General features: G+C 33.8%; 1 protein-coding gene across 2 annotated transcripts; it reads left to right on the top strand.

Moving 5' to 3' along the window:
* Positions 1-1,135: 1,135 nt before the first annotated feature.
* Positions 1,136-27,083, top strand: F13B (coagulation factor XIII B chain). Of its 2 annotated transcripts, none has more exons than XM_012464853.3 (12): positions 1,136-1,346; positions 5,452-5,652; positions 6,555-6,740; positions 7,719-7,895; positions 8,252-8,428; positions 11,173-11,358; positions 11,446-11,628; positions 13,348-13,530; positions 16,410-16,610; positions 18,914-19,096; positions 25,564-25,777; positions 26,872-27,083. In XM_012464853.3, the coding sequence occupies exons 1-12, from the start codon at positions 1,283-1,285 to the stop codon at positions 26,906-26,908; spliced, it is 1,992 nt and encodes a 663-aa protein (XP_012320276.2). In that variant the 5' UTR covers positions 1,136-1,282; the 3' UTR covers positions 26,909-27,083. The 2 variants fall into 2 exon arrangements, with proteins under 2 accessions (XP_012320276.2, XP_012320277.2); XM_012464854.3 differs by having other exon boundaries at positions 5,431-5,652.
* Positions 27,084-27,161: the final 78 nt, after the last annotated feature.

Below are 27,161 nucleotides of genomic sequence, written 5' to 3'. Positions count from 1 at the left end.
CACCCTTTCCCGAGTTCTGGCCAGGAAGTTTCTGTTCAGTCGAAATTGTTAGAAAGTTCAGCTGGTGGTTTCCTTCTCCCTGTGATCTTTTCCCAGTTCCTCTGGCAGCCCTTTCCAGGTCCCCTGTTAGACAAGTCAGAAATAGCTTCTCTGGGGACCCAGAGAGCCAGGGCTTTTCCCCCTGCTTCCTCTACTCCTGTATTTCACTCAGTTGTCTAAATTGTCTCTGCTCCAGGTAAGGTCAAATTCTTCTCTTGTGATCTAGACCTTCAGGTTCCCCAAGAGTGTGTGTTCAGGGGTGGACAATCCCCCTTTCACTGTTTGGGCATTCACAGTATATAGGCTGTCTCCTAGGTCATGCAGGAGCAATCCATGTCTTTCAAAGAATCTGTGGATTCTCTTGGCTTTCCTGGTATATCCCTGCAGTAGTTCTTGGATCCAAAATTCATGATGCGAGTCTCCACATCCTGGTCTGTCCATCCAAGTGGGAGCTGCAAGTTAATCCTGCCTCCTATCCTTCATTTTTTCCTATTTTGTATTTTAAATTAAAACTCATTAGCCTGTCAACTCCATGAGGGCAAGAATTTTATTCCATTTTTTTTTTTACTGCTTACTACCTCAAAACTGTTACATATCCTGCCATATTGTGGACATTATAAATATTTCTCAAAAATGAATGTTGATATATTACAGTGCTTATCTCACCATCTGCCACAAAGTACAAACTCTCTAAATGTCAAATATTACTATTTTAGGAATTTTAAATAATATGATTCTAACTTGTTTACTACTACTCTATCATTGCTTGAGACAACTATGGTTATATATCTCTTTGGAGAAATGCAATCTAGACGTCAACATATTTCAACATCAGGTGTCCATTAGCTCATGTTCCTAAGTTCATCTTTTTACTTGATCAACATTGGTAAAGATCCATGGCCACAAGTGAACTTTAATCTATGAATTTACAACTGGGAACTTAGGTTGAAAATTTACCTAGTTTTTTATGCAGCCTGTGTTAATTATTTATTCTGCTGCTATTGATGACCAAATCAATTATAATGTTCTTATTGGACTCTGGCAAGATAAGTAATGTCAATTAATATAGTTGTGTTACTTTAAAATTATTTGAAAATATTTTAAGTAAAATATAAGACTTGCTACAAAAGGACTTAGACAGATGTAAATTATTAACTTTTTCCTCATGAGAAGTATTGTGTACTTAATGACAAGTTCCTAGTGGCTAGAATTGTTAAAATATTTGTGAAGCACACCACTGAAGATGAGGTTGAAAAACTTGCCTTTTATCATCATACTAATAATCTCAGGAGAACTCTATGCAGAAGGTAAAATTAATTCTTAATATTCTTTATTCTCTAAAACATATAAATGGAGATTCTAATATTTATACAACCAAAGTTTTACTATACTCTTTCATTTTAATATATCAATTTTATAACATATCTTTTATAAACACAACTTTTAATAATATTTAGACCTTTTCCTGTGAGCAAAATTACTAATTATTACAGTAGCATAAGCCAGAAAAACAAAACAAAACAAAAGCGCTTGTATCTCTAGGTTTGGGGACAGGAGACCAGGATCTAAATACATCTAAAATGTTTTCAGGCTACAGTATGTCCATTTCAAAGTCACATGTTAACTTTAATTCTAAATATATGCTAGAATCCATTCCTAATACTGACAAAACTTGTACAATTTTAATTCTGTTCATAAGGTGAGAGTTTAATGTGGGAAATTCGAAAAAGAAATAGCCATAAATAATGAGCAAGATTTTCTACTTTTGAGACTTTGATTTTTATCCCAATGAATTATTCATTGGTTGAAGACATTAAGTATTGATTAGTAGGACAACCATATAATTGCTTGTACAAACAGGGACACTTTTGAGAGTAAAAGAAGGGTTCTATTGATAATTATTTGAACACGTGTAAATCAAGACTTTCCAAACAAACCAATACCTATGGACTCCCTATTAGAAAGCTTTATATTCATATTGTCCAGTGTGTATGCTTAGTGTGATAGTGTAAGGGAGGCAGTGTACACGGGTATGTTGTTTAGGAACAATTATCAATATTATCAGATCGTAGGATGAAGAATCCAGAGAGGCACTTTGTATTAGCAAGAGTGAACATACAAAGAAGGATACTACAGCAATAAGGCTTTTCTAAAATAAACATCTTAGGGAATTTGTTGAAATTAAATATATAAGTTTTAATTGTATTTTAATTCAATAATTTACTGTAAATTTTCTACCAAAACATCTAAGATTAAAATTATAAAAGTGAAAGACACAGAATTAATCTTATTTGATACTTTTAATTCTGTAATAGGATGATTTTTGCATGAATTTCTTTTGATTTTATTTTTCTGTCTAAATAGGGAAATATTAGCAGATATAATTGTCTGTTATCTATACCATAAAGACATTGAAATATTCTACTGAATTTTCTGATTATTATAACATTATAATACTATTTTACATAACAAAAAAAGTAAACTGCTTAAAGACCGAGACAATAATCTTATTTTTGCATGCTTCTCTCAACTCCCATTATGAACTTCAGGGGCAAGAATTCAGTTAATTGGATTTCTCATTTCATGGTATGCAATTATTATTAACTTGTGAAAGATCTCACTCTTGCTTTACTTACACATTTTATCCCCTTATTCCTAATCTTGAAGTCCATTTCCCCTGGACCTACTATAATGTTTTGACATGTTACTCTAGTTTCTCAACCACAAATAGCTCTGAAACGAATATTATAATATAACCAACTTATCTTTCTGTGAGAATATCGTCAGTCTGTATTCACTCACAGGTGAAACTATTGAATCTATTCTTGTACTTGATTTCTGTGAGTAGCGACAGATTACTTTTGCAGAAGGCCAGTTTCAAAGTATATCATCTCCGAGAGAGGATATCAATTATTGCTTCTCATCATCCTCACCATCACCTCATATTGTCCATGTTTGTACTGGTTGCTATGCTATTATCTGCAATGTGAAATCCAATTTTTATTTATTTACCGTTCTCTGATTGCTAATGTGTACATCTCTTCATATACTTTTTTAGATGACCAGACATCAGTGATTTCCTGGTTTACTTATAATTAGTATATTCCTCACATTTCTCAATAATTTTTTCTCAGGAATTCATATTCTCCAAGGCATTCAAGCCTCCTTAACAAGTAATGTGCCTATACTGGTGGTGGAGAGATATGTCCCAGGACAGAGTCTTTAAAGCCACAATCTAGGATTGTTGTGCAAAGAATACTTTGCTGCCCCTCCCTGACAAGCAACTGTGCCCTCAGGGAAACTCCTTGTGTATTCACCATTGCACAAGGAGTTTTGGAAGAGCCTTTTTATTGTAAATTCCTTGGGTTCTTGGGTGTGAAAAATGATGAGAAGAATTCTCAGAAAATGGGAACTATCCTGCCCGTGTTTTTCTGTCTGCTCCATCAGATGCTGGAAGTTTGGTTACTCATCATTCCACATCCATTTCCTTCAAAACTAGGCTAGCATTACTTTTATTCTATGTCTCACGGTAGCATTAGTATGCAGTGACCAACTTAGGCATTGAAGCAACAGTAATCATACTAGATCCAGCCCTTCTTTTATCCATGACTGCCCATGTTTCTTCTCAACACAGCTCCTAGGGTTGTTCATGCGTTTCTTTCTTTTAAGTGTTTTTATGATTTTAGGATCTTCAACACAAAGATATATTTTTTAAATATGTGTTTGATTTGGAGTATAATATATCCAGAAAAATGCAAAAATCATGGGGTACACTTCTATAATTTTTATATAGTTTTACACCATCCAGATCAAGACATAGAACAGTGACAGCACCCCAGAAACGTAACTGATGCCTGTAGGGCACTAAACCCCAAAGGTAACCAATTGGACTTCTGTTATCATGGATTAGTTTTTCTTCTTTTAAAAAGTTATGCAAATTTATACAATAATTCATAGTTGATTGGCATCTTTCACTCAATATTATGTTTATGATATTCACCATTCATTCATTTCTGTTGTTGTATAATATCCATTGTATACATAGTGTAAAATGTGTTTATTTTTTCCTATTTATGGACATTTAGATTGTTTCCAGGTTGGGACTATATGAGTAGTGCTGTTATACACATTCTTTTACATGTCTTTTGGTATACAAATATATGCTTTTTTAATCACGAATATGGTTTGTACATGTTTTACACCAATAAATATTGCAAAGGTGTTCTCTCATAGAGTTTGATCTAATTTATACTTACAATTGTATAAATATGAGAGTTCTAGTTTCTTCAGTTCTTCACCAGTCATTGAGATAGCCTGTCTTTTTCATTTCAGCAATTCTATTGGATATGCAGTACTATCTCACGGTGATTTAAATTTGCATTTCCCTGATGACTAATAACGCTAAGTACTAGGTCTCTGACCATTTAAATATCCTGTTTTGCAAAGCTCTTGCTAAAGTATTCTATTCGTTTTAATTTGTTGTCTGTTTTTTCTTGGAAAATGCTATTTATTTGAAAATTTTTAATGAATTTGCATATGTTAAGGAGAAACTTTATTCCTGAACTGTGCTGTCCAATTACAGTGGGCATTAGCCACATATAGCTATTGGAGACAGTACTTAAAATGTCACTAGCCCAAGATCATATGTACTGTAACTATAAATACATAGGGAATGTTAAAGAGTTAGTAACAGAAAAAAAGAATGTAAAATATTTTCAATATATTGGGTCAATTAAAATATATTATAAAAATTAACTTCAGCTCATCCTTCATATTTTTTATGAATGTGACTATTAGAAATTTTTAAATTACATATGTGACTTTTGATACATATCTAGTAGGAAGTGCAGGTGCAGTGCAGTGGCTTATCTCTTGTAATCCTAGTGCTTTGGGAGGCCAGGGCAGAAGGATCCTTTGAGTCCAGGAGTTCAAGACCAGCCTGAGCAACATGATGAGACCCCTTTCCCCATCTCTACAAAAAATAAAGCATAATTTAGCCAAGTGTGGTGGCATGTGCCTGCAGTCCTAGCTACAGGACAGGAGGATTGGTTAAGTCTAGAAGCTCCCAGTGGCCATGAGCTATGATTTCAGCACTGCACTGAAGCTCGGATAACAAGGAAAACTCTGTCTCTAATAAGAAAAAGAAAGTACTGTTCTACAAAGTTAGCGGAGCTTGCCTGAAGAAGCAGTCTGCTAAGTTTTATCATGACTGGTGGATGTTTAAAGTAACTTGCAATTATGATAAAAGGACTGCTTGAATTGTCACAAAAGTACCATAAAAATTTAGGAAAAATAAGTACTAGTTCAAGTTACTCTAAATAACTTTTAATTAGTTTGTCTTGTCACCTGATTACAAATTTTATGTTTTTAGATTTTTTTTTCCATTTTCAGCTTGACATTTGCTCATTTCAGAGAAACCCTGTGGTTTTCCTCATGTGGAAAATGGAAGAATTGCCCAATATTACTACACTTTTAAAAGCTTTTACTTTCCAATGAACATAACAACAAAATTGTCATTTTTCTGCTTGGCTGGTTATACCACCGAAAGTGGGAGACAAGAAGGGCGAACCACGTGTACAGCAGAAGGCTGGTCTCCAGAACCAAGGTGCTTTAGTAAGTCAGCTGAATGTGTCAACTCAATGTTACAATACTCAAAGAAATTTGTTTATAAAACTACGGGTCCAATAAAAATGGAAAGTGGTTAAACACTGTAGTAGAGAAAAACGAAATCACTAGCAAACTGTCTTTCTACAAATTGAAAGCATAATTTGAATTCTGGTAAATAATGCTTTTATGTTAAAATGTTATTTTCTTTATCTGTTTTTAATAATACTCTGTTGAAGGGAATAGGGTAATAACTGAAATTGTTATTAATCACATTGCAAGGGGAAAAGATGTAATTTACTTTAAGTAATGAGAAACTTATTTTGATAATTAAGCATAGGATGCCAGAAAAATGCTTGAAACACTGGCCTCTGGAAGGGCAATATTGCTACTCCAATGCTTTATCATTTGTAAGACTGATCTCTTCTTTGTATGCCAACTTCTCTCATGATACCCATTAAAAACTGTGTTTTTCAATTTTGAATGAAAGTTTGAGTTCAAATTTGTGAGAAGGTAATCTAATTGACTCATTTCATTATTTTATGTCAGGCTACACTATCGTCAAACTATCAATTATCTTCCGCTAGGGCAGGTGACCCAGAGTAAGGGGCTTTGATTGAGTTAGTTTCATTTAAAAGAGGGCATCGAATATGGTTGCTGTAGTTGATATATTTAGCAAACCTACCTGGAAGTAAATGTGGTGGGAATAGAAATTACTGTAAGAACTAAAAATAGTAAATACAATGAAAGTCAGTATTATATTTGAATCCATTTTCAAAAAAAAATATGCAGATATTTCCAAAATTAAATTGCTAATATTAACATTATGCTTTTGGCTTAATTTTAGAAGTTAGTAAAACACAAGCTTAGTTTCATTATTAAGTTAAACAAATAAATTTTTTTTCCCATAGAAAAATGCATTAAGCCTGAGCTGAGTAATGGTTACATCTCTGATATAAAGTTATTATACAAAATTCAAGAGAACATGCATTATGGTTGCACTTCAGGATACAAAACCAGTGGAGGAAAGGATGAAGAAGTGGTTCAATGTCTCTCTGATGGATGGTCTTCTCAACCAACCTGTAGGAAAGAACATGGTATAATATTCATTTCCTAAAACTGAAGAGGCATTTTTTATTTAATAGAATTTATTTTTCATTATGTCTGCAATGCAAGAAGTTAATATTACATTACTTTTCTCAAGTGCTAAGTGATTCCTTAATCCAAATGTTCTCAATCCCTACAACACACCTACACCAATAATTCCTACTTTGCACCAATAAAAGGAATTGGAATGGAATAAAATAAAATAAGCTTTTTATTTTCTTTTCTGTTTTTGAGATGGAGTCTTGCTCTGTTGCCCAGGCTGGACTGCAGTGGTGCAATCTCAGTTCACTGCAGCCTCCACCTCCTGGGTTCAAGTGATTCTCCTGTCTCGGCCTCCTGAGTAGCTGGGACTACAGGTGCGCACCACCGCACCTGGCTAATTATTTGTAATTTTTAGTAGAGATGGGGTTTCACCATATTGGCCAGGCTGATCTTGAACGCCTGATCTTGTTGCCTGCCTCGGCCTCCCAAAGTGCTGGGATTACAGGCATGAGGTACCACATCTGAGTGAAAGAAATTTTTTCTTTGTATGTCACTATTTCCTTCATTACAGAAGAATTTAAGATCATGTACTTTATTTTACATTGTGAACCAAAGTCAGATATACTTAAAAATAATTCAGTAATTTAAATATATGTATACTTTGTTAGTATGTTGTTTAAATTGTACAAATGCATAGACAGGACATACTTTAAAAATTGCTACTACACAAGCTGTCAGTTGAATTTTGGCCTTTGGTTAAGCACTTGTAGACCAGAATTTTAAGAACAGAAAACTGGTACGGTTAGGTCAATAGGTGTATGAAAAAAGACAATAGAGAGGCAAAGAGAAACTGGGGTTCTTTTTCCATTTTGCTAAGAGCTGATTTTACTGTATATTCTTAAGATTCATGAAAATACATTTTGAGATTTTAAAATATTCTAGGTTATTAAAAAGGTTTATAAAATAAATAATTTTTGTAATTTTAGAAACATGTTTGGCTCCTGAATTATATAATGGAAATTATTCCACAACACAGAAGACATTCAAAGTGAAGGACAAAGTACAATACGAATGTGCCACTGGTTACTACACAGCTGGAGGAAACAAGACCGAGGAGGTAGAATGTCACCCATACGGATGGTCTGTCACACCAAAATGTACCAGTAGGTTCTCATTTGGAATAAAATCTATTTTCACCTTGAAAACTTTCTCTCATAGAGAAGTGTATATAAGTTGTCACACTATGTTTCATTTTCCATACTTTTTGCCTTTATTTTTAATTATGTTGATAGCAGTCTTTGTTAGTTTAAAGCTCTCAAGTAGAAAAAATTCATTTTAGCTCACAAGATTACATTAAAATAAGAGGAATGCTATTTAACAAATACATAAAATGAATTCGTAAGCTTTTTTGGCAAATTTAATTTCTATTCTAGATATATCATGTAAATAGTAAGTGAATTTGGTTCTAGCAGAAAAAATAAACAATTGTCTGTATTTTTATTCATTCTTTCATTTGTAGAATTAAAGTGCTCTTCTTTAAGATTAATCGAAAATGGTTATTTTCATCCTGTAAAGCAAACCTATGAAGAAGGAGATGTCGTTCAGTTTTTCTGTCATGAAAATTATTATCTCAGTGGATCAGATTTAATTCAATGCTATAGCTTTGGTTGGTACCCAGAATCTCCTGTATGTGAAGGTAAATTTTTAAATTTAACATTCACAAAATGCCATGTCTTTATCAGCTTTATTCTCCATTAGCTCTGACAAAATTCCTGTGGTGATACCTAATTTTTTTCCTGAGTCCTATTTTTTGAAATAAACATTGTCTTTTAAATTAGTGTTATTTCCAGCAATCTTTAATATATTCCATCTGAATAAATCTTTGTTTTGTATTACTTTGTAAAGAACTATATCTTTTACATTTATTATTTTAAAATCTCTATTATACATTTTAAATCCCTTATTATAACAAATAACTTTTCTTACTGGGAATTGTTAGACTAATTAGCCCAATCTGGCAGCTTTGCAAGGACACTTTCTCTTAATTTGCCACATACTTCCAGATATAAAAATTAGTCTCCAAAATAGTGAGGTAGAAAGCAGAAAAAGCAAAAGAATAATCCCCAGAAGTGAAAATGGGAAAGAGGCATGTAGTAAAAGTTACCCAAAAATGTCATATCTATGGTCACGTTTCTCTTACTAAATGTGTCTAACAGGTAATGCAGAAGACATCCACAGTTATTTAAACACACCTAGATACGAGGGTCTTATCTAGCAGAATATACAGATATGAAAAAAATAATTGCTATAATGTGACAAATGGTACAATCAACTCAGGTACAAAGTGACGGAATAAACATTAGAGATTCTGATTGGTATGCCGAGGAATAACATTCACAGAGGTGGTGGATAATATTTAAATTTGGTCTTAAGAGACAAATAGGAGTTTGAGGATTGGAAAGATAGGGTGAGGCAAGGGTTTGATAGTCATTTTTTATTTTCTGTAATATGGGATATAATGTCTATTGACAGGCAGGTGAAAGACGTGAAGGTAGAACTTGGAAGAAAGTGGTGAAAATTTTGAAACAGGTGCTAGGAAAATGAATGAAGGCTCTGACCAGGGGTTTGCAATGGGATTGCCGGGAACTATCATAATTCCCTAAATGGACTGAACAGTAGTAACTTTAAAGATTTTATAGTTTTTCATTCGTGCTTAACATCCTTAATATAGTAGTAGAGAGGATTTTTTTAAGCAAATTTTTAAAAGCCTATTATTTCTTTCTTTTTTTTCTTTTTGAGATGGAGTCTCCCTGTGTCTCCCAAGCTAGAGTGCAGTGGCACGATCTAAGCTCACTGCAATCTCCACCCACCAACATACCTGGCTGATTTTTTTGTGTTTTTAGTAGAAACAGGGTTTTGCCATGTTCAGGTTGGTCTCGAATTCCTGATCTCAGGTGATCAGCAGGCCTCGGTCTCCCAAGTTGCTATTTCAATAGTAAATGGCAGACCTCCTTAAGGCCTTCTATACCCTACTCGTCTTCCAATTTAGCCAGCATGACAACTTGCCTATTTTCTCTGGTAAACAGTCATTAGGCATACAACAGGCAGTGTTGTGGGCTGAGTCATATCTCTCCTACTCCTCCCAAAATATAACCACATTCTAACACTGGGAACCACTAAATGTTACCTTACATGGTAAAAGACCCTTTGAAGTTAACAATCTTAAGGCAGGAATATTATCTGGAATTATTTTTTCAGACTCTAAGTAGAATCACAAATGCTCTTATAAAAGGGAGGCAGAGGGAGATTGACTACAGAAGAGGAAGCAGGAGAGGTGACAATGGAAGCCACAGGCTGCAGTGTTTTGAGGAAGGGGTTGTGAGCCCAGTAATACAGGTAATTGCAAGAAGCTAGAAAAGGAAAAGTAGCCGATTCTCTTCCAAAGCCTCCAGAAGGAATGCAGCTCTCCTGACACCTCGATTTTAGTCCAGTGAAACTCAATCTGGACTTTTGGCCTCCAGGACCGTAAGAGAATATATCTGTGCTATTTTAAGTCACTAAACTGTAATTCATCACAGCAGCAATAAGAAAGTAGTGTAGTCAGTATTTTAGAGCAGGGGATTTTAATTTAGATAGCCAAGGGTTCAGGAACAGATCTGCTGCATGCTATTAATTTATTTACTTCATAAGTTTTAATTTGTCTATAACACAGGAAAAATAATAGTTCCTACTTAATAAAGTTATTTTAGCACTAAAGGAGGTGATGAATTTAAAAGGCCTGCTATTTTAGTATTCTGTTGGTGCATAACAATGTCACCACAAACTCCGCAGCTTAAAACAACACAAAGATATTATTTCCCATTCTGTGTAGGTTGGGAGTCTGGGTGTGGCTTAACAAGCTCTCTGCATCCATAGCTAACAAAGCTGCAATCAAGATGTTAGCTGGACTGCAGTCTCGTCTGAGTCTTGACTGGGCAAGTCTTCTTCCAAACTCAATATGGTTATTGGTAGCATTCAGTGCTTTGCAGACTGCTGCACTGAGAGCCTCAGTTTCTTGTGGCTGTTAACTGAAGGCAGGCCCCTTCCACTTGCCTTGCAACCCTTCTGCTTTGGAAGCTAATGATGTAGCCTCTTGTTTCTTCAAAACCAGCAAGGAGAGAGAGTCTCTTGGCAAGAAGGGCGTTAAAATCTCATGTTACAGAATTATGTATACATAATCAAAAATCCATCACTTTTGCTGCAATTTTGTGGGCTAGAAGCAAGTCACAGGTCCTACTCATGAAAAGGGGTATCACACAAGGAAGTTAACATCAAGAGATGGTGATCGAAGGAATATTCCTAGAATCAGTCGGCCATGTTTTCTATGGTGCTTGACATAATGAACACCTTCATTAAATCTTTATTACTTTTTGTAATTCTATGACTAAATTTGCTGATAAGGAAGAAGAAGCAGATGTCCTCCTCCACCTCTGCCCGTGAACTCGAAAATTCAAACACGTTCAAGTTCAACAAGTTATCGTCATGGAGAAATAGTTCATATAGAATGTGAACTTAATTTTGAGATCCATGGGTCAGAAGAAATACGCTGTGAAAATGGAAAATGGACAGAACCTCCAAAATGCATTGGTTAGTAACACCTTGAAGAAGCTTTGCTAAAATGAAATCTGCATGTGTGACTAAATGGTCTTTTCTCTTTTAACTGTACCTTTTCAGAAGGACAGAAGGTAGCCTGTGAGGAACCACCCTTCATTGAAAATGGTGCAGTGAATTTACACTCTAAGATTTATTACAATGGGGATAAAGTGACATATGCATGTGAAAGTGGCTACCTTCTCCATGGATCAAATGAGATAACTTGCAGGCGTGGAAAATGGACACTTCCTCCCAAGTGTGTTGGTATGTATGCTACATTTAACATCAATAGCTAAGCTTATGATGTAAAATTTTCCATTCTTTTAATTTAATATGCACATCTTAGGAATAGACTGTTTAGGCAAATTAGAAACACATTGCTATAGCACTTACTCTTCTGCTTTGTGTGTGTACGTGTGTGTATGCATGTGTGTGTGTGTGTAGCCATCTACAGAATTTAAGTCAATATAAAGAATGCTTTTACACTGTTGGTGGGAATGTAAATTAGCTCAACCATTGTGAAAGACAGTGTGGCGATTCCCCAAGGATCTAGAACTAAAAATACCATTTGACCCAGCAATCCCATTACTGGGCATATACCCAAAGGATTATAAATCATTCTATTATAAAGACATGTAGACATGTATGTTTATTGAGGCACTGTTCACAATAGCAAAGACTTGGAACCAACCCAAATGCCCATCAATGATAGATGGGGTAAAGAAAATGTGGCACACACACACTATGGAATACTACGCAGCCACAAAAGAGGATGAGTTCATGTCCTTTTCAGAGACATGGATGTAGCTGGAAACCATCATTCTCAGCAAACTAACCCAAGAACAGAAAAACAAACACTGCATGTTCTCACTCATAAGTGGGAGTTGAACAATGAGGACTCATGGACACAGGGAAGGGAATATCACATATTGAGGCCTGTCGGGGGGTGAGGAGCTAGGGGTGGGATAGCATTAGGAGAAATACCTAATGTAGGTGACGGGGTGATGGATGCAGCAAACAACCATGGCACGTGTATAACTATGTAACAAACCTGCATGTTCTACACATGTACCCCAGAACTTAAAGTATTATAATAAAAAAATTTTTCTAAAAAACAAAACAAAACCTTTTGAACACAATAGTGCTAAGCACAATTATCTGATCTGTGTCATACCATGACCTGTACGCTTTAATCGACAGCACACAAATGATGATGTGCTTTGTCAGAGAAGTAAATAAAGGCCTGGTGGACTGAGTGACAGGCCACATAGCATTATCTACTTCTTCTCCCCATATATCCTACAAAGTTAGGGTAGAGCATTGCATCTGGCCATTCTTAACCTTATCCCTTTCTGAGGCATGTCCTTGATCTTTCATTTTCTGAAGGGCACCACCAGGCTACACTATCACTCCTGGGGGCTACTATTCCTGTCCTCTTTCTCATTTCTTGATCAGATCAGAGAGAGATCTCCGCAAACATATTTATCTAGGACATTTATTGAATAAGGCAAAAGCTGTGAAGGATGCTAAGGAAATTGACAGAGTAAGAGAAAGATACCAAAAAAGGGGAAAAAATGGATATTTCCTTCATGGGTTGATTCAGACAAGAGATGAAGAGGAATGAGAAATAAGAAAATAAAAGTGGGTAATTCCAAAGAGCAATTTTAGAATTGACCATAATCTTTAGATTAAAGAACAGTTTCTCATTCTACAGATTTAAAAAATATCTATATCATAATTCCTTCACAACTGAGAAAAGAGAAAAAAATATGCATAGTTCTTTTTAGGTAACATAATTGCTCTCGTTTCTTGCTTAGCAAATTTTAAAAATATTTGAGCTGAATAACGTTTTTCACATTTGTACTGAAGTCATAAAACAATTGTCCAAATTTATACAATACAAATATTGAGACACTATAGTATGACTGACTATATTATATTGTTATAAGCTTATGTTAATTTTAAAACAACTTCTTTTCTTAGAAAATAATGAGAATTGTGAGCATCCTCCTGTTGTAATGAATGGGGCTGTTGCAGATGGGTTATTGGCAAGCTATACAACAGGATCCTCAGTGGAATATAGATGCAATGAATATTACTTACTGAGGGGATCAAAAATCTCTCGTTGTGAACAAGGAAAATGGTCATCCCCACCCGTTTGCTTGGGTAAGAAAGAGAACATGTTGAATGTCTATGTTTGTACTTTCATGTGATTTTCTTACAGTCTTTTATATCATGAAAATGATGATTCTGTATACACCTTTTTTCCCAAGTGTTTTCACCCCTCATTTCTTTAAGTAGAAAGTCCCTAAAATCTCAGCGTCTAGGACCACATTAATTCTTATCCCCTTACTTCTTTTTTATTGTTGCAAATTATACATAAGATAAAATTTACCACTTTAATGTTCAATTTTTTTATGTGTACATTTTTAAGTGTACAAATTCTGAGTGTACAATTCAGTGGCATTAAGTATATTCACATTTTTGTATATTCACATTTTTGCAAGAAATTACTTTTTGGATTGCCTTTCTGCTAGCTAAAATTCCCTCTCTACTATATACCTCTCAACATCTCTGCTTGTATTGCCCTCAGAATGTCATTTGGAGAAGAATAATTAGTCCTGTTCTTTCCTTGGTAGAATATATTGTTAACAGCTTTTTACCACCACATCCTCACCCAAATGGACGCATTTGTTACATCTTGTGGATTATATAAAAGTGTTTGTTAATAACTTTGATAATAGTCTTCTGAATGTTTTACACAGATACACATACACGCACACTCCACAAAAATGCTATCATAAGATACAGAGGTATATATCTTAGATTTTTTTCACTCAAAATATGTTATAAACATGGTTTGTCATACTTCTACAATATATATTCAATGACTGCCTAGTATTCCATAATGGAAATTAACGTATGTAACTTAACCAGTTTATCGATGGATGTTTAGTGTTCAACATTTTTATATTCCAAACAGTACACTTCCAAGTAGATCTTTGTACATGTTAAACTTATTTCTTTTTATTAAAAATAATTATGAGATCTGGTAATTTTAATTCATTTTCTATTAATTACCAAATTGCCTATTAGAAAGTTTGTTTGATTCGTTAACCCTACCATAAGTGAATTAAAGTAGTAATTCTCTTAATCTTTGTTAACTTTGAATATTTTAATCTTGACATTTTTTGTTAAGCAGGCAAGCACAGTTGTTTTAATTTTATTTTTTTTAGGAATTAATTAATTTGGAATTTTTCAATTTTCTATTGGCCACAGATTTTTTTTCATGGATAAATTATTGATAGTTTAGCTGTTTTTCATCGTTATAAGATCAATATCTATATAAATTAAATTATCCACTTGATAATGTTTATGGCAATTATTTTTAAATTCTCTTTATTTATAGTGTTTTTAAGTATATGTAAGTTTTAAGTATTGAGCTCTTTCAACCTTTTGTTAGTAGTTTCTACCTTCCAAGTAATACTTCGAGGCGGTTCCCACTCAAATTCAGATACATATTCCCATAGAATTTTTCTGTTGCTCTCATATTTTTATAAATATTTTTGATATTAAGTTGTTGATGTCATTGATATTTAATTCAATGGAGGTATAGTAATCTCTAAGGACAAAGACTAGATTAAAATTTTTATGGCCAAGCTAGTAATGAAACAAGCTCATAAGGAAATAACCATGATGTATTTAAGGAAATAACAATGATGTATTTAAGGAAATACATCATTCTGTATCTGGAACAACTGCCTCAAGAGAGTTAGGCTTGGTCCTAAGGAATCAAAGGAAATACCAAATGAAGATTAAGCTTTGTTATCAGGGCAAGAGAAAGGTGGTTTGTATATCTTACTTATCTATTGAAACTGGGAAGGCTATCAGTACAAATTCACACAACAATATAATGAAGAGTAGAATTTTCTCTGTAGGAATTATTATTCTAGACATTAAGAGTCTCTAACCTCTCCATACTCTTTTCCCTGCTCTTATCACTCCAGTCTTTCCAGTCTTCTTATTCTTCCACAAACAAGCCGAGAATGCTCTCACTTCAGGGCCTTTTCATTGATTGTTACTTCTGCTTGGAACACTCTTTTATAAAGAAAATGACATGGTTCACCCAGTCATCTTTAAGCTTTTGTACAAATATTCTTATTTTGGCTTGTCCTAATCACCTCACTGAAAAGTGCAACTTCTCTTCCCTAGCTCTTTTGTTACCCCTCATCAAATTTATCTTGTTCTGTAATTTAAAGGTGGCCACCATATTAGTCTGTTCTCATACTGCTAATAAAGACATACCTGAGACTAGGTAATTTATAAAGGAAAGACATTTAATGGACTCCCAGTTCCACATGTCTTGGGAGGCTTCATAATCATGACAGAAGACAAAGAAGAAGATGGTGGCAGGCAAGAGAGCATGTGCAGGGGAACTCCTCTTTATAGAACCATCAGATCTCATGAGACTTATTCACTATCACAAGAACTGCACGGAAAAACCCAACCCATGATGCAATTACCTCCAACCAGGTTCCTCCCATGATGTGGGAATTGTGAGAGCTACAATCCAAGATGAGATTTGGGTAGGGACAAAGCCAAACCATATCAGCCACAAATTATGCAATTCATATCTTTATTATATTTATTATGTATTGTGGGTGTTTCTCTCAGTTAGAAGGTAAGTTTCATGAGGGCAGGAGTCTTGCTTTTATTCATTAGGAGATTTTCTGTTATTTTCTATATGGCAGTTCAAGGTTTTTATTTTATAGAAAGAAAATTATTATTAATCTAACCAATTGATGCTCTTAAACAGTATTTTTGATGTTTTAAATTAGTGGTTTTAGTTTATTATAATAAGTAATATATAGATCCATTTGATAATAATGAAGTATATATTTTCTTATATGTATATATGTGTGTGGGAAGCCTTAATGATGGTTTCAATTATAAAATTGCTTTTGATACTTGTCATATTTTTTGTTTTAAAAATATCACTTTTATATTTCTCACACAAGAATTTAAAAGAGTATTTTGTTTTTCAGAGCCATGTACTGTTAATGTGGATTACATGAACAGAAATAACATAGAGATGAAGTGGAAATATGAAGGAAAAGTATTACATGGAGATTTAATAGATTTTGTATGTAAACAGGGATATGACTTATCTCCATTAACTCCATTGTCTGAGTTAAATGTGCGGTGCAACAGAGGAGAAGTGAAATACCCTTTATGTATTAAAAAAGGTAAAATAATAATGCTCTCTATGGGTATCTTACTTGATCAATATCTGCTACCTGGGTTGAAAATTTATTTGTTTTTTGTTGTTATTTTTCTTCTATTTATTATTACTCATTTTAATTTGATTTAATTTAATTTTTATTTTACTTCGTTTTCTGGGATACAAGTGCAGAATTTGTAGGGTTTTATTTATTTATTTTTTTTTATTATACTTTAAGTTCTGGGGTACATGTGTCGAACGTGCAGGTTTGTTACATAGGTATACACATACAATGGTGGTTTGCTGCATCCATCTCCCTGTCATCTACATTATGTATTTCTCCTAATGTTATCCCTCCCCAATTCCCTCATCCTCTGCTATCCATTCCCTAGCCTGGCCACCCCCAACAGGCCCCGGTGTGTGATGTTCCCCTCCCTGTGTCCATGTATTCTCAATGTTCAACACCCACTTATGAGTGAGAACATGCAGTGTTTGGTTTTCTGTTCTTGTGTCATTTTGCTGAGAATGATGGTTTCCAGCTTCATCCTTGTCTCTGCAAAGGACATGAACTCATCCTTTTGTTTGGCTGCATAGTATTCCATAGTGTATATGTGCCACAGTTTCTTCATCCAGTCTGTTACTGATGGGCATTTGATATTGTAGTCTTTGCTATTGTAAACAGTGCTGCAATAAACATATGTGCACATGTGTCTTTATAATAGAATGATTTGTATTCCTTTGAGTATATACCCAGTAATGGGATTACTGGGTCAAATGGTATCTCTGGTTCTAGATCCTTGAGGAATCACCACACTGTCTTTCACAATAGTTGAACTAATTCACATTCCCACCAACAGTATAAAAGCATTCCTGTTTCTCCACAGCCTCACCAGCATCTATTGTTTCTTGACTTTTTAATAATTGCCATTCTGACTGGGTGTGAGATGGTATCTCATTGTGGTTACAACTTATACAAAAATTAACTCAAGATGGATTAAAGATTTAAACGTAAAACCCCAATCAATAAAAAACCCTACAAGAAAACCTAGGCAATACCATTCAGGACACAGGCATGGGTAAATACTTCATGATGAAAATGCCAAAAGCAATTGCAACAAAAGCCAAAATCGACAAATGAGATCTAACTAAACTAAAGAGCTTCTGCACAGCAAAAGAAACTATCATCAGAGTGAATAGGCAGCCTACAGAATGGGAGAAAATTTTTGCAATCTACCCATCTGACAAGGGTTTAATATCCAGAATCTACAGGGAACTTACACAAATTTACAAGAAAAAAACAACCCCATCCAAAAGTGGGCAAAGGATATGAAAAGGCACTTCTCAAAAGAAGACATTTCTGCGGCCAACAAACATATGAAAGAAAGCTCAACATCGCTGATCTTTAGAGAAAATTTATACTTATTACCCTAACCAATTCACCACCATCATCTTCTGATCCATAAAGTTAGGAGTGATCCAATTATCAGATTTCAGTCAGCATATATACCTATATAGGATGGCCATGATGACATCTTTTAATTCCAATAAATCAATTTTATGAAGAGAAAATATCAATAGGTTTTATAAATGTCACCAGACTTTCAGAGAATTGATCACCCTCTTATGAACACTCAACAACAAACACTGTAAAGCATCTACTTAGGGCTTACTGGGGACCCATTGTCTCAGTAATCCCCAGATATAGGGACTATTACTTTTAATAAAGAAGAAAAGGAAGACAATGTATATAGAAGGCGTGGCTTCTATAGAAATCCCATACACTTAGGGAAAAGTAAAATCATGATTGTTAATACTCTGCTGGTTTTAAATAAGTATGTAAATATTATAACATAAGATTCTAATTATAAATTGCATGGTATAACATTATTATGAAATATTTTCAATATTTTAAAATTTTGAGAACTGCCTTAATAATGCCTTTATGGTTAGGTGCAGTGGCTCACACCTGTAATCCCAGCACTTTGGGAGGCTAGGTGGGCAGATTTCTTGAGTCCAGGAATTCAAGACCAGCCTGGGAACCGAGTGAGACCCTGTCTCTTAAAAAACAAAAACCAAAAAACAATGCACCAGTAGTCCCAACTAGTTAGGAGGCTAAGACAGGAGGATCGCTTGACTTGGGGAGGCAGAGGTTGCAGTGAGCCATGATCGTGCCACCTACCGTACTCCACCCCGGGCAACAGAGTGAGACTCTGTCTGAAAAAAAAAAAAGACTTTCTATAAAATGTCTCAATTTATTTCTGTAGCACTTATAAAATACTGGAAGCTCATTATAGCAATTCATTGTATACTTTAAAACTTATTTTGCAGAATCTAAAGGAATGTGCACATCTCCTCCACTTATTAAACATGGAGTTATTATTGGTTTAACAGTAGACACCTATGAAAATGGCTCTTCAATAGAATACAGATGTTTTGATCACTATTTCCTACAAGGATCTAGGGAGGCCTATTGTTTAGAGGGAGTGTGGACTACACCACCATTGTGTTTAGGTAAGTACTACTAAATATGCCTCTAATAAAGTGAAACTATATATTTTTAACTTGCCATCATTTTTGAGTTAACATAACACTGATAAAATGCTAAATTTGCTACATTTGTGTTATCTTACTCATGTACTTATTTCATCACTGACTTCTATTCTTTCCTCTAGATCATAAATAACTATAGTTCAGTTTGTACTAATAAATATCAGTTAAATGCAAACCACACATCAGGTAGTTTGGTATAAGTTGAATAAGCTGTAGTGGTGCGACTAAATGTTAACAATTATCATTCATTGTGATTGGTACTATAATAGAAAACATTTGTACAATAGGAAAACAAAGAAATGGACAACACAGTATGGAAAGATGAAGCAAATTAATGTTTTATTAGCAAGGCATCCTAGTAAGAATAACATTTACCAAGGCCCTCAGAGGCATAAAATAGCATAACTGTAAATAATAAGAAAATATTTTTTATTTCCAATTATGACTTTTATTTTGCTTATTTTCTTTCACTGGCTAGGACTTCAGTACAATGTTGAATGGAAGAGGTAGTGGATATCTTTTTGTTTCCCATTCTCAACACTTTCAATAATTCACCTTTGAGTGTTGTTATAAATACTTTTGAAAAAAATCAAGTTAAAGATATAGAAACCTCTCCAGCGTCTGTTGTCTCCCGATTTTTTAATGATCGCCATTCTAACTGGCGTGAGATGGTGTCTCAAAGTGGTTTTGATTTGTATTTCTCTAATGACCAGTGATGAAGAGAATATTTTCATATGTTTGTTGGCTGCATTAATGTCTTATTTTGAGAACTGTACCCCAGAACTTAAAGTACAATAAAAAAAAAATCTAGAAAACATTTTTTTCTCTCTTGCCAAAAATATTTTTAAAGAATCTTCAACAGGTGTTTAATTTTAGCAATATCTGTTGAAATAATTACATGATTATTACTTTCATTTTTTCCCTGCAAATTTAATAAATTATATTGCTTCTTCTTAATGTTAAAGCATAATTGTATTCCCATGAAAAATTCCATAAGGTTGTGATGCACTATGCATATTATATGTTGTTGTATTTTTATTTATCAATATTTTACTCATCTATTTTCATGAGAAAGATTGGTTGGTTATTTTCCTTTCTGGTTTGATACCAAGTTTATGCTGACCTCAACCCATGATTGGGAAGTGTTCCCTCTTTTCTGATTCTCTCAGTTGGTGCTGTTTCTTCCTTCATAATTTTAAGAGTTCACTGGAGAAGCCATCTGGGACTTTTTTTGGTAGGGAGAGGTTTCTTGATTCGTTCATAACGACTACATTGTGAAATCTACTAACATAAAGTAGTTACGACATCTTCCTATCCTCCTCTGGAGGTTTTCATTGATGTATCTTTTGTTTTTACTTCTATTAACACCTGTCTCTGACTTGACATGCCTTGCTAAGGGTCTATACATTTTATTAGTGTTTGCAAACAACCAACATTTGCATTTGTTGATTCATCAAATTTTGCTTTCTATTTTATTAATTATGCTATTATCTTTATTATTTCCTTTCTTCTACTTTCTTGTATTTCTTTTGTTACTCTTTTTTCTGGCTTGTTTAGATAAATACACAGATTACTGATTTTCACCGTTTATGTTTTTTTCTAATATATGACTTAAAAATAGAAATTTCTCTCTGAGCACAACTTTAACTTCATCCAACCCATTTTTAGATCTTGGATTTTTACTACCATTCAACTAGAAAATTTTATAATATCCATTTTGATATATTCTATGTGTACTGAACCATCTAAAAGTTTCTTTTTTTTTTTTTGCTTATTTATTTATTTATTTATTTTATTATATTTTAGGTTTTGGTGTACATGTGAAGAACATGCGAGATTGTTGCATAGGTACACAGAAGTTTCTTTTTAAAGTTCTGAATATTTAGGGGATTTTCTAGTTTTTTTTAGGTTATTGATTTCTAGTTTAATTCGATTAAGACACACTTTGAATTATATCTGCACTTTAAAATCTGTTGATATTTGCTTTATAAGGAGCATATATTTGCTTTAGGTAAATGTGCCACCACACCCAGCTATTTTTTTTATTTTTATTTTTTGTGGAGATGGAATCTCCTTATGTTGCCTAGGCTGGTCTATCAGCAGATAGATAAATAGACAGATATATAAAGAGTGACAGGGTCTCTTTTGTTGCCCAGGCTGGAGTGCCTTGACCTCGGGCTTAAATGACCTCTCATCTCAGACTCTTGAGTAGCTGGAACCACAGATGTGCACCACCACTCCCAGCTAATTTTTAATTTTTTTTTTTGTAGAGACAGAGTGTGTGCCACCACACCCAGCTATTTATTTTTATTTTTAGTGGAGATGGAGTCGCCTTATGTTTCACAGGCCAGTCTTGAACTCCTGAGCTCAAGTGATCCTCCTGCTTTGGCCTTCCAAAGTGCTGGATTATAGGTGTAAGCCATGGTGCCCGGTCTGTTTTATATTATTTTCTCTTTTGAAAAATATTTTTACTTTCTTATGGATATATCTATTTTTTGGCAAACCATTTCGTCTTCTATTAGCTTGTTAATTATACTTTCCTGTCATTTTTTTCTTAACCATTATCATAAAGATTATATCAAACAATCTTTATTAATTCAATCCAAAATGAATTAGAACTTGTACCACTTCTCTTGGACTTTAAAACACTTTAACTTTGTTTACTCTTTCAACTTCTTGTACTATTATGTTCTCTATTTTAATTCTACTTATAATTTAAATCTGAAAGATATGATTGACATTATAGTTTTCTCCAACAATAATAGTCCTTTAGATTTACCTATGTATTTATCAATGCGTTTGCTCCTCACCTTTTCCTGTTTCTCTGTTTCTCCTTCTGCTTGAAAATGATTATTTCTTTATTATTTTCTCAGGGTTTATCTATTTATTTATTTATTTTTGTAGTCTGGAAGTATGTTTATTTCCTTTCAGTTTTGAAGGATATTTTTGCCTGATATAGAATTGTAGCCTAGCCCTGACTTTCTTACAGTGCTTTAAAATGTGTCATTTCATCCTTTTCTGGTTTTTATAGTTTTTGTTAAATAATCCAATGTTATTCTTAATGCTACTTTTTTGAAGGTAATGTATCTCTTTTTTTCTCTGCTGTTTTTAACATTACTCTCTGTTTTTAATCTCAGTAAATTATTTATGTTGGCCTAGATGTGGGTTTCTTTTTACATTTTATTCATCAAGTTAGTAGCATTCCTTGAATCTTGATGTACTTGGTATCATTCATGGGTTTTAGAAATGCTTGGCTAATATCTTTTAAAATGTACATTTCCTGCTCCTTCTGTGAGTCCACGATACACATATTACATCTTTTTGCTATGCCGTTGTCTCTATAAGTCTATATTTTCTCTCATTTTCTTTTTGTCTCACTGTAGTAGTGTTTTATTAATTTTCTCATTGTATTATTTCTTTGTTTCAATTTGGTAATTTTCTTCTAGTCTGATAATCCTCTCTTTAGATGTATCCAATCTGCTTTAAACTTACCTTTTAAGTTCTCAATTTCAGCTATTATCTTTGCATTTCTAGAATTTCAATTTCATATTTTCTTTTTGTAGATTTGAGTTATCTGATGAAAGATCCTATCTCAACATCAACTTCTTGAACATATCATTCATACTTTTCATTAAGGCTTGTCTGCAAACTCCAATAACTGGACCATCCTGTGTATATTTTTTTCTATTTTCTAGCCCCAAATTCTTGATGTTTTTGTTAACAGTTGAATTTTAAATATTATATTACGGAAAATTTTAGGAGGTTTGGATGATGTCAACTTACTCCAAAGAGTGCTCGTCCTCTGGCTGATGATTACGGTAGAGGCAGTTGGTTTCAATATAATTAGAAATAAAGCTTTCTCAACGTTTGTTTTCAGACATCTGTTTGCCTTTTCTCACAGACTGTAATGCTCTAGGGTTCTTCACAGAGTTTGTTGTGTGTATTACAGCTCTTTCTCCTTGACTCTCTCTGATATCACTGGGAAACTGCCCAAATGCCCACTGTAACTTTTTATTTACTTTATGATTTACTTTCTGCTTGGCTCCTCATCCTATGCCTCTGTGCAAATCAAGGATAAGCAGTACCTCAGAGAAAATCTGGTGCAGAGCCTCAAGCTCCTATTTCTACAACTCCTATCCTTCTATGTTCTTTACTTTTCAAGTCCTAGCTGCCTTGGTTTACCCAAATTCTCATTTTTGTATCTTCAACTCCATGAGATTTTTCAAAACTTCTGCTGGCTCTATGCCAATGCTGGCCATTCTCTATCATCTAGCCCCTCAGCTCAGACTAGAGTCAAAAGATACCTTAAGAAAAAAAAAAATGGCACATATAATTTTTTTTTTTTTTTTTTTTTGAGACAGAGTCTCCTTCTTTCACCCAGGTTGGAGTGCAGTGACGTGATCGTGGCTCACTGCAACCTCCACCTCCTGGGTTCAAGCGATTCTCCAGCCTCAGCCTCTAGAGTAGCTGGGATTACAGGCATGCGCCACCACCCCTGGCTATTTTTTTTTAACTTTATTTTTAGTAGAGACAGGGTTTAGCCATTTAGGCCAGGCTGGTCTCATACTCCTGACTACAGATGATCCGTCTGCCTTGGCCTCTCAAAGTGCTGGAATTAACAGGCATGAACCACCACACCCAGCCTCACAGAGATGTTGAACCCACCTGAATAAATTTTTTTCCAGAACCTTAATTCCTTGACTAAGTTCCTTGGAGGGTTTCTGATACCTTGAAATTCTTGCTTGTTTTCCTGTTTTTCAGATGTCTGGTTCTTAATAGAAGTGCTGGTTTGAGATAATCTACTCTGTCATAACTGAAAGCTAAAGGTCCATGAGTCGACTTTTAAATTTCTCTTAATTTAAATCTCATGCTTTTAGAACAATGACATCCTAAATTATAGTACTATTTGAATTTATTTTCAAAACTATTTGTAATGACTACAATAATTCTTGTTCATTTTTATCGCCTGTAGCACTTCCAGCATAACGTTTGACACAAAGGCATTTAATAAGTAGTTGTTGAAAAAAATAACTGAACACAGTACTCTCCTCTCAGCTGCAGTTTCACTTTATGTGGTTGCAGTTACCTGCTGTAAACTGCAGTCTGAAATGTGAAATTGAAAATTTCAGAAATGAACAACTTACAAGTTTTAAATTATGCACTAAGTAGTATAAGAAAATCTCATGCCATTCCATCCTTCCTGCCCAGATACGCTAAAAAGAAGCTATAAACTGCTTCCTTTAAGTGAAAAGGTGGACATTCTCAACTTAAAAAGAAAATGTATGCTGAGGTTGTTAAGATCCACGGTAACAGTGAGTCTTCTATCTATGAATGTTTGAAGAAGGAAAAAGACATACATGCTAGTTTTGTTGTTGCACCTAAAACTGCAAAAGTGACAAGCTACGGTGCATAATAAATGCGTGGTAGAGGTGGCAGAGGCATTACATTTGTGGGCAGAAGACATGAACAGAAACATGTTCTAAATACATGACGATAGGGTTTGCCATTATCTGCGGTTTCAGGCATGGACTGCGGTTTGAAATGTATCCCCTGAAGCAACCGGGGAGGGAATGCTGTAAATAACTTTGTTAATGTATTGCAGGTATATGATTGATATGCCATATTAGCAACTCTGGACCTTTTTACCTGTCTCAGAAACTATTCCTTAATGCTAGGTCATCCAGGAGACAAATAAGGACACAAGAAATTCCATTTTCTGAAATAATTTGATATTTGATATTTTAGAAATATTAATGTTTTTATTTTGGGGAAAAAATGAAAGAGGTTTTTTTGTGTATCCTAATATATATACTTTAAGGTTCTGTTTTGTTTAATATACCTGGGAAAGGACACAATTATACTTTCCATGCTTAGAATTTAAACATCTTAATCCAGTCTTGATAATTCTTAACCAGAAATTTTAAAGAGAAGTAACCGTCCACCACTTTGGATGGCATGAGGTTGTAAAGCTTGGGTCAGTGCTGAGACTCTAGTTCATGTCTACATTTACATAAAATGTTATCTGTACAGCAATTAATAATTTGTCCCATGAGAATTTTATTCGAACTTTCTGAAGAAGAAAAAAGAGAAAAGAGCATGATTTCAATGACCATTAGTAACTGTCAATGCTCCCCCAAAATACCTTTTTTTGTTTGCTATCTTTGAAAAGGCTAATGACATAAAACTAAGTGGCAGAAAATACCTTTTCTCCAAATCCAAGACCACAGAGAGAAATGGCTCACTGTTTTCTGTGATGTTTGAACATATTTCCTGACTCAAATATTAATTCTAGTTAACTGGCTTACCACTCTTATGCCTGGGAATTTTAAGGTCCTCATGAGTAGGCAACACATGATTCCTGTGTGTACCAAGATGTATCAAGATAGTTTTCTTCTTTTTAACTTTTTTTTTTTACTTTTTGTTCTCAGAGCCATGCACATTATCTTTTGCTGAAATGGAAAGGAATAATTTACTTCTGAAATGGGATTTTGACAACAGACCACATATTTTGCATGGTGAATATATCGAGTTTATTTGTAGAAGAAACACTTACATGGTTCAGTTATCTATGAGTGAATCTAAACTTAGAATGCGATGTGACAGAGGGCAGTTAGAATATCCAAGATGTATTCCAAGAGAAAGGTAAGAAGAGTCTTTGACCTATAGGTATTTTTTTTTCAGATTGTTATTCAACATTTCAGAAATGTTATGTTCTACAGCACTTCTTTCCAATTGGAAAGAAAAAATAGTCGTATTTTCTTCACTTCTTTTTTATACCAGGCAAACAACTGGAAGTGTTAATTAATTGAGCAGGCTTTCTGAATTGTCTGAAGTGAAATCAATGCTAGCCATTTGATATTTGTGACATTTTGGCAAATGGAAAAATAAATTAATTTATATGTGCAATATTTAAATGTGCAAAAATTAACATATATTCTGTGATAAAGACAAAATCACACTTTCTCCTACTTCTCAATATAAGTTCATGCACTACTAATAAATGTTGGAAAATAAGGTATTTATTTTCAGGACCACGTTTTTATGTAGCTATTGGAAATCACATACTAAAGTGTTTCCTCACACGACAATTTAAAAACTATATCCTCTGCCACTTACAGAAAATAATTTGACTCTTTTCTTAGAGAAATATTAAAAGAGTATAATAAAATTATGTAAACCATCTTGTAGGATCAGAATTTTAACCCTTTTTGAAGACACTATATAAAAAATGGAAATTATATTTTTTGTTCAACTAAGAATATTAAAAATATAAGTAGTGGCAAAGTGCATGTTTACCTGTTTTAAAAATTGCAAACCATGAACTATATGAACTACATAAAGTCAGCTTTTTAGATGCTTTGACCACTCTATTAAAAAAATATTTAAAAGACACACAATAGTAGGGAAAATTTTTATTTTTATTTCTAATTGTGGTAAAATCAGGGTGGAAAAAAATTTATATGCTATTTAAGTGTTTTGGTACAGTATGAATTTCTGACTTTCAAGAGAAAAAGGTAAACAATGTAGAAATATATTAACAAATGGTGAGTAGTGTAGTAAATAATATTGAGTTTTTAAAAGGGAACTAGTGATATTATTTACCAAGTAAGATCATCTGTCCTTATTATACTTAATAAAAACAATGACTCATTATATGAAAACTTGAAATGCTAAGATTGTAATAAACACGACTGCAGTTGATGCTTTTTTCAAAAATCTCTCTTTTTCTCCTCAAGGACTATGTCTTATCAAGAATCTATAACAAGGAAATGAATGGCAGAAAGAGGAATCATATTTCAATACATCATGAAATTCCTCATAAAACATAATTTGAGAGGAAATAAGTTAAAAACATCTGAGTTTTTCCTTGCTTAAATATTTGAATCTAATTTGTGCTGAACATTTCTTTATTTATGAATAAAAACCAATAAATCTTGTTTAATTTTAATTTGTATGATTTGACGTAGAACCTAATCTCTTTTGTATGTCTTCCATCTTGATTAATGTTACAAATTAATCTACACAT

The sequence above is a fragment of the Aotus nancymaae genome, unplaced genomic scaffold (genome assembly GCF_030222135.1).
Source record: "Aotus nancymaae isolate 86718 unplaced genomic scaffold, 86718_ANA_hifiasm-v0.15.2.pri h1tg000108l, whole genome shotgun sequence".
Lineage (NCBI taxonomy): Eukaryota > Metazoa > Chordata > Mammalia > Primates > Aotidae > Aotus > Aotus nancymaae.
Note: the sequence above shows the minus strand (reverse complement) of the source record. Positions and strands in the feature narration are given on the sequence as shown.

Bases quoted from the DNA above. Each gene is read 5' to 3' on its own strand.
- F13B (XM_012464853.3), top strand. From the start codon at position 1,283: ATGAGGTTGAAAAACTTGCCTTTTATCATCATACTAATAATCTCAGGA. The intron at 6,741-7,718 runs GTATAATATTCA...TTGTAATTTTAG, and splicing joins AACCTGTAGGAAAGAACATG to AAACATGTTTGGCTCCTGAA. The intron at 25,778-26,871 runs GTAAGAAGAGTC...TTTCTCCTCAAG, and splicing joins AGATGTATTCCAAGAGAAAG to GACTATGTCTTATCAAGAAT.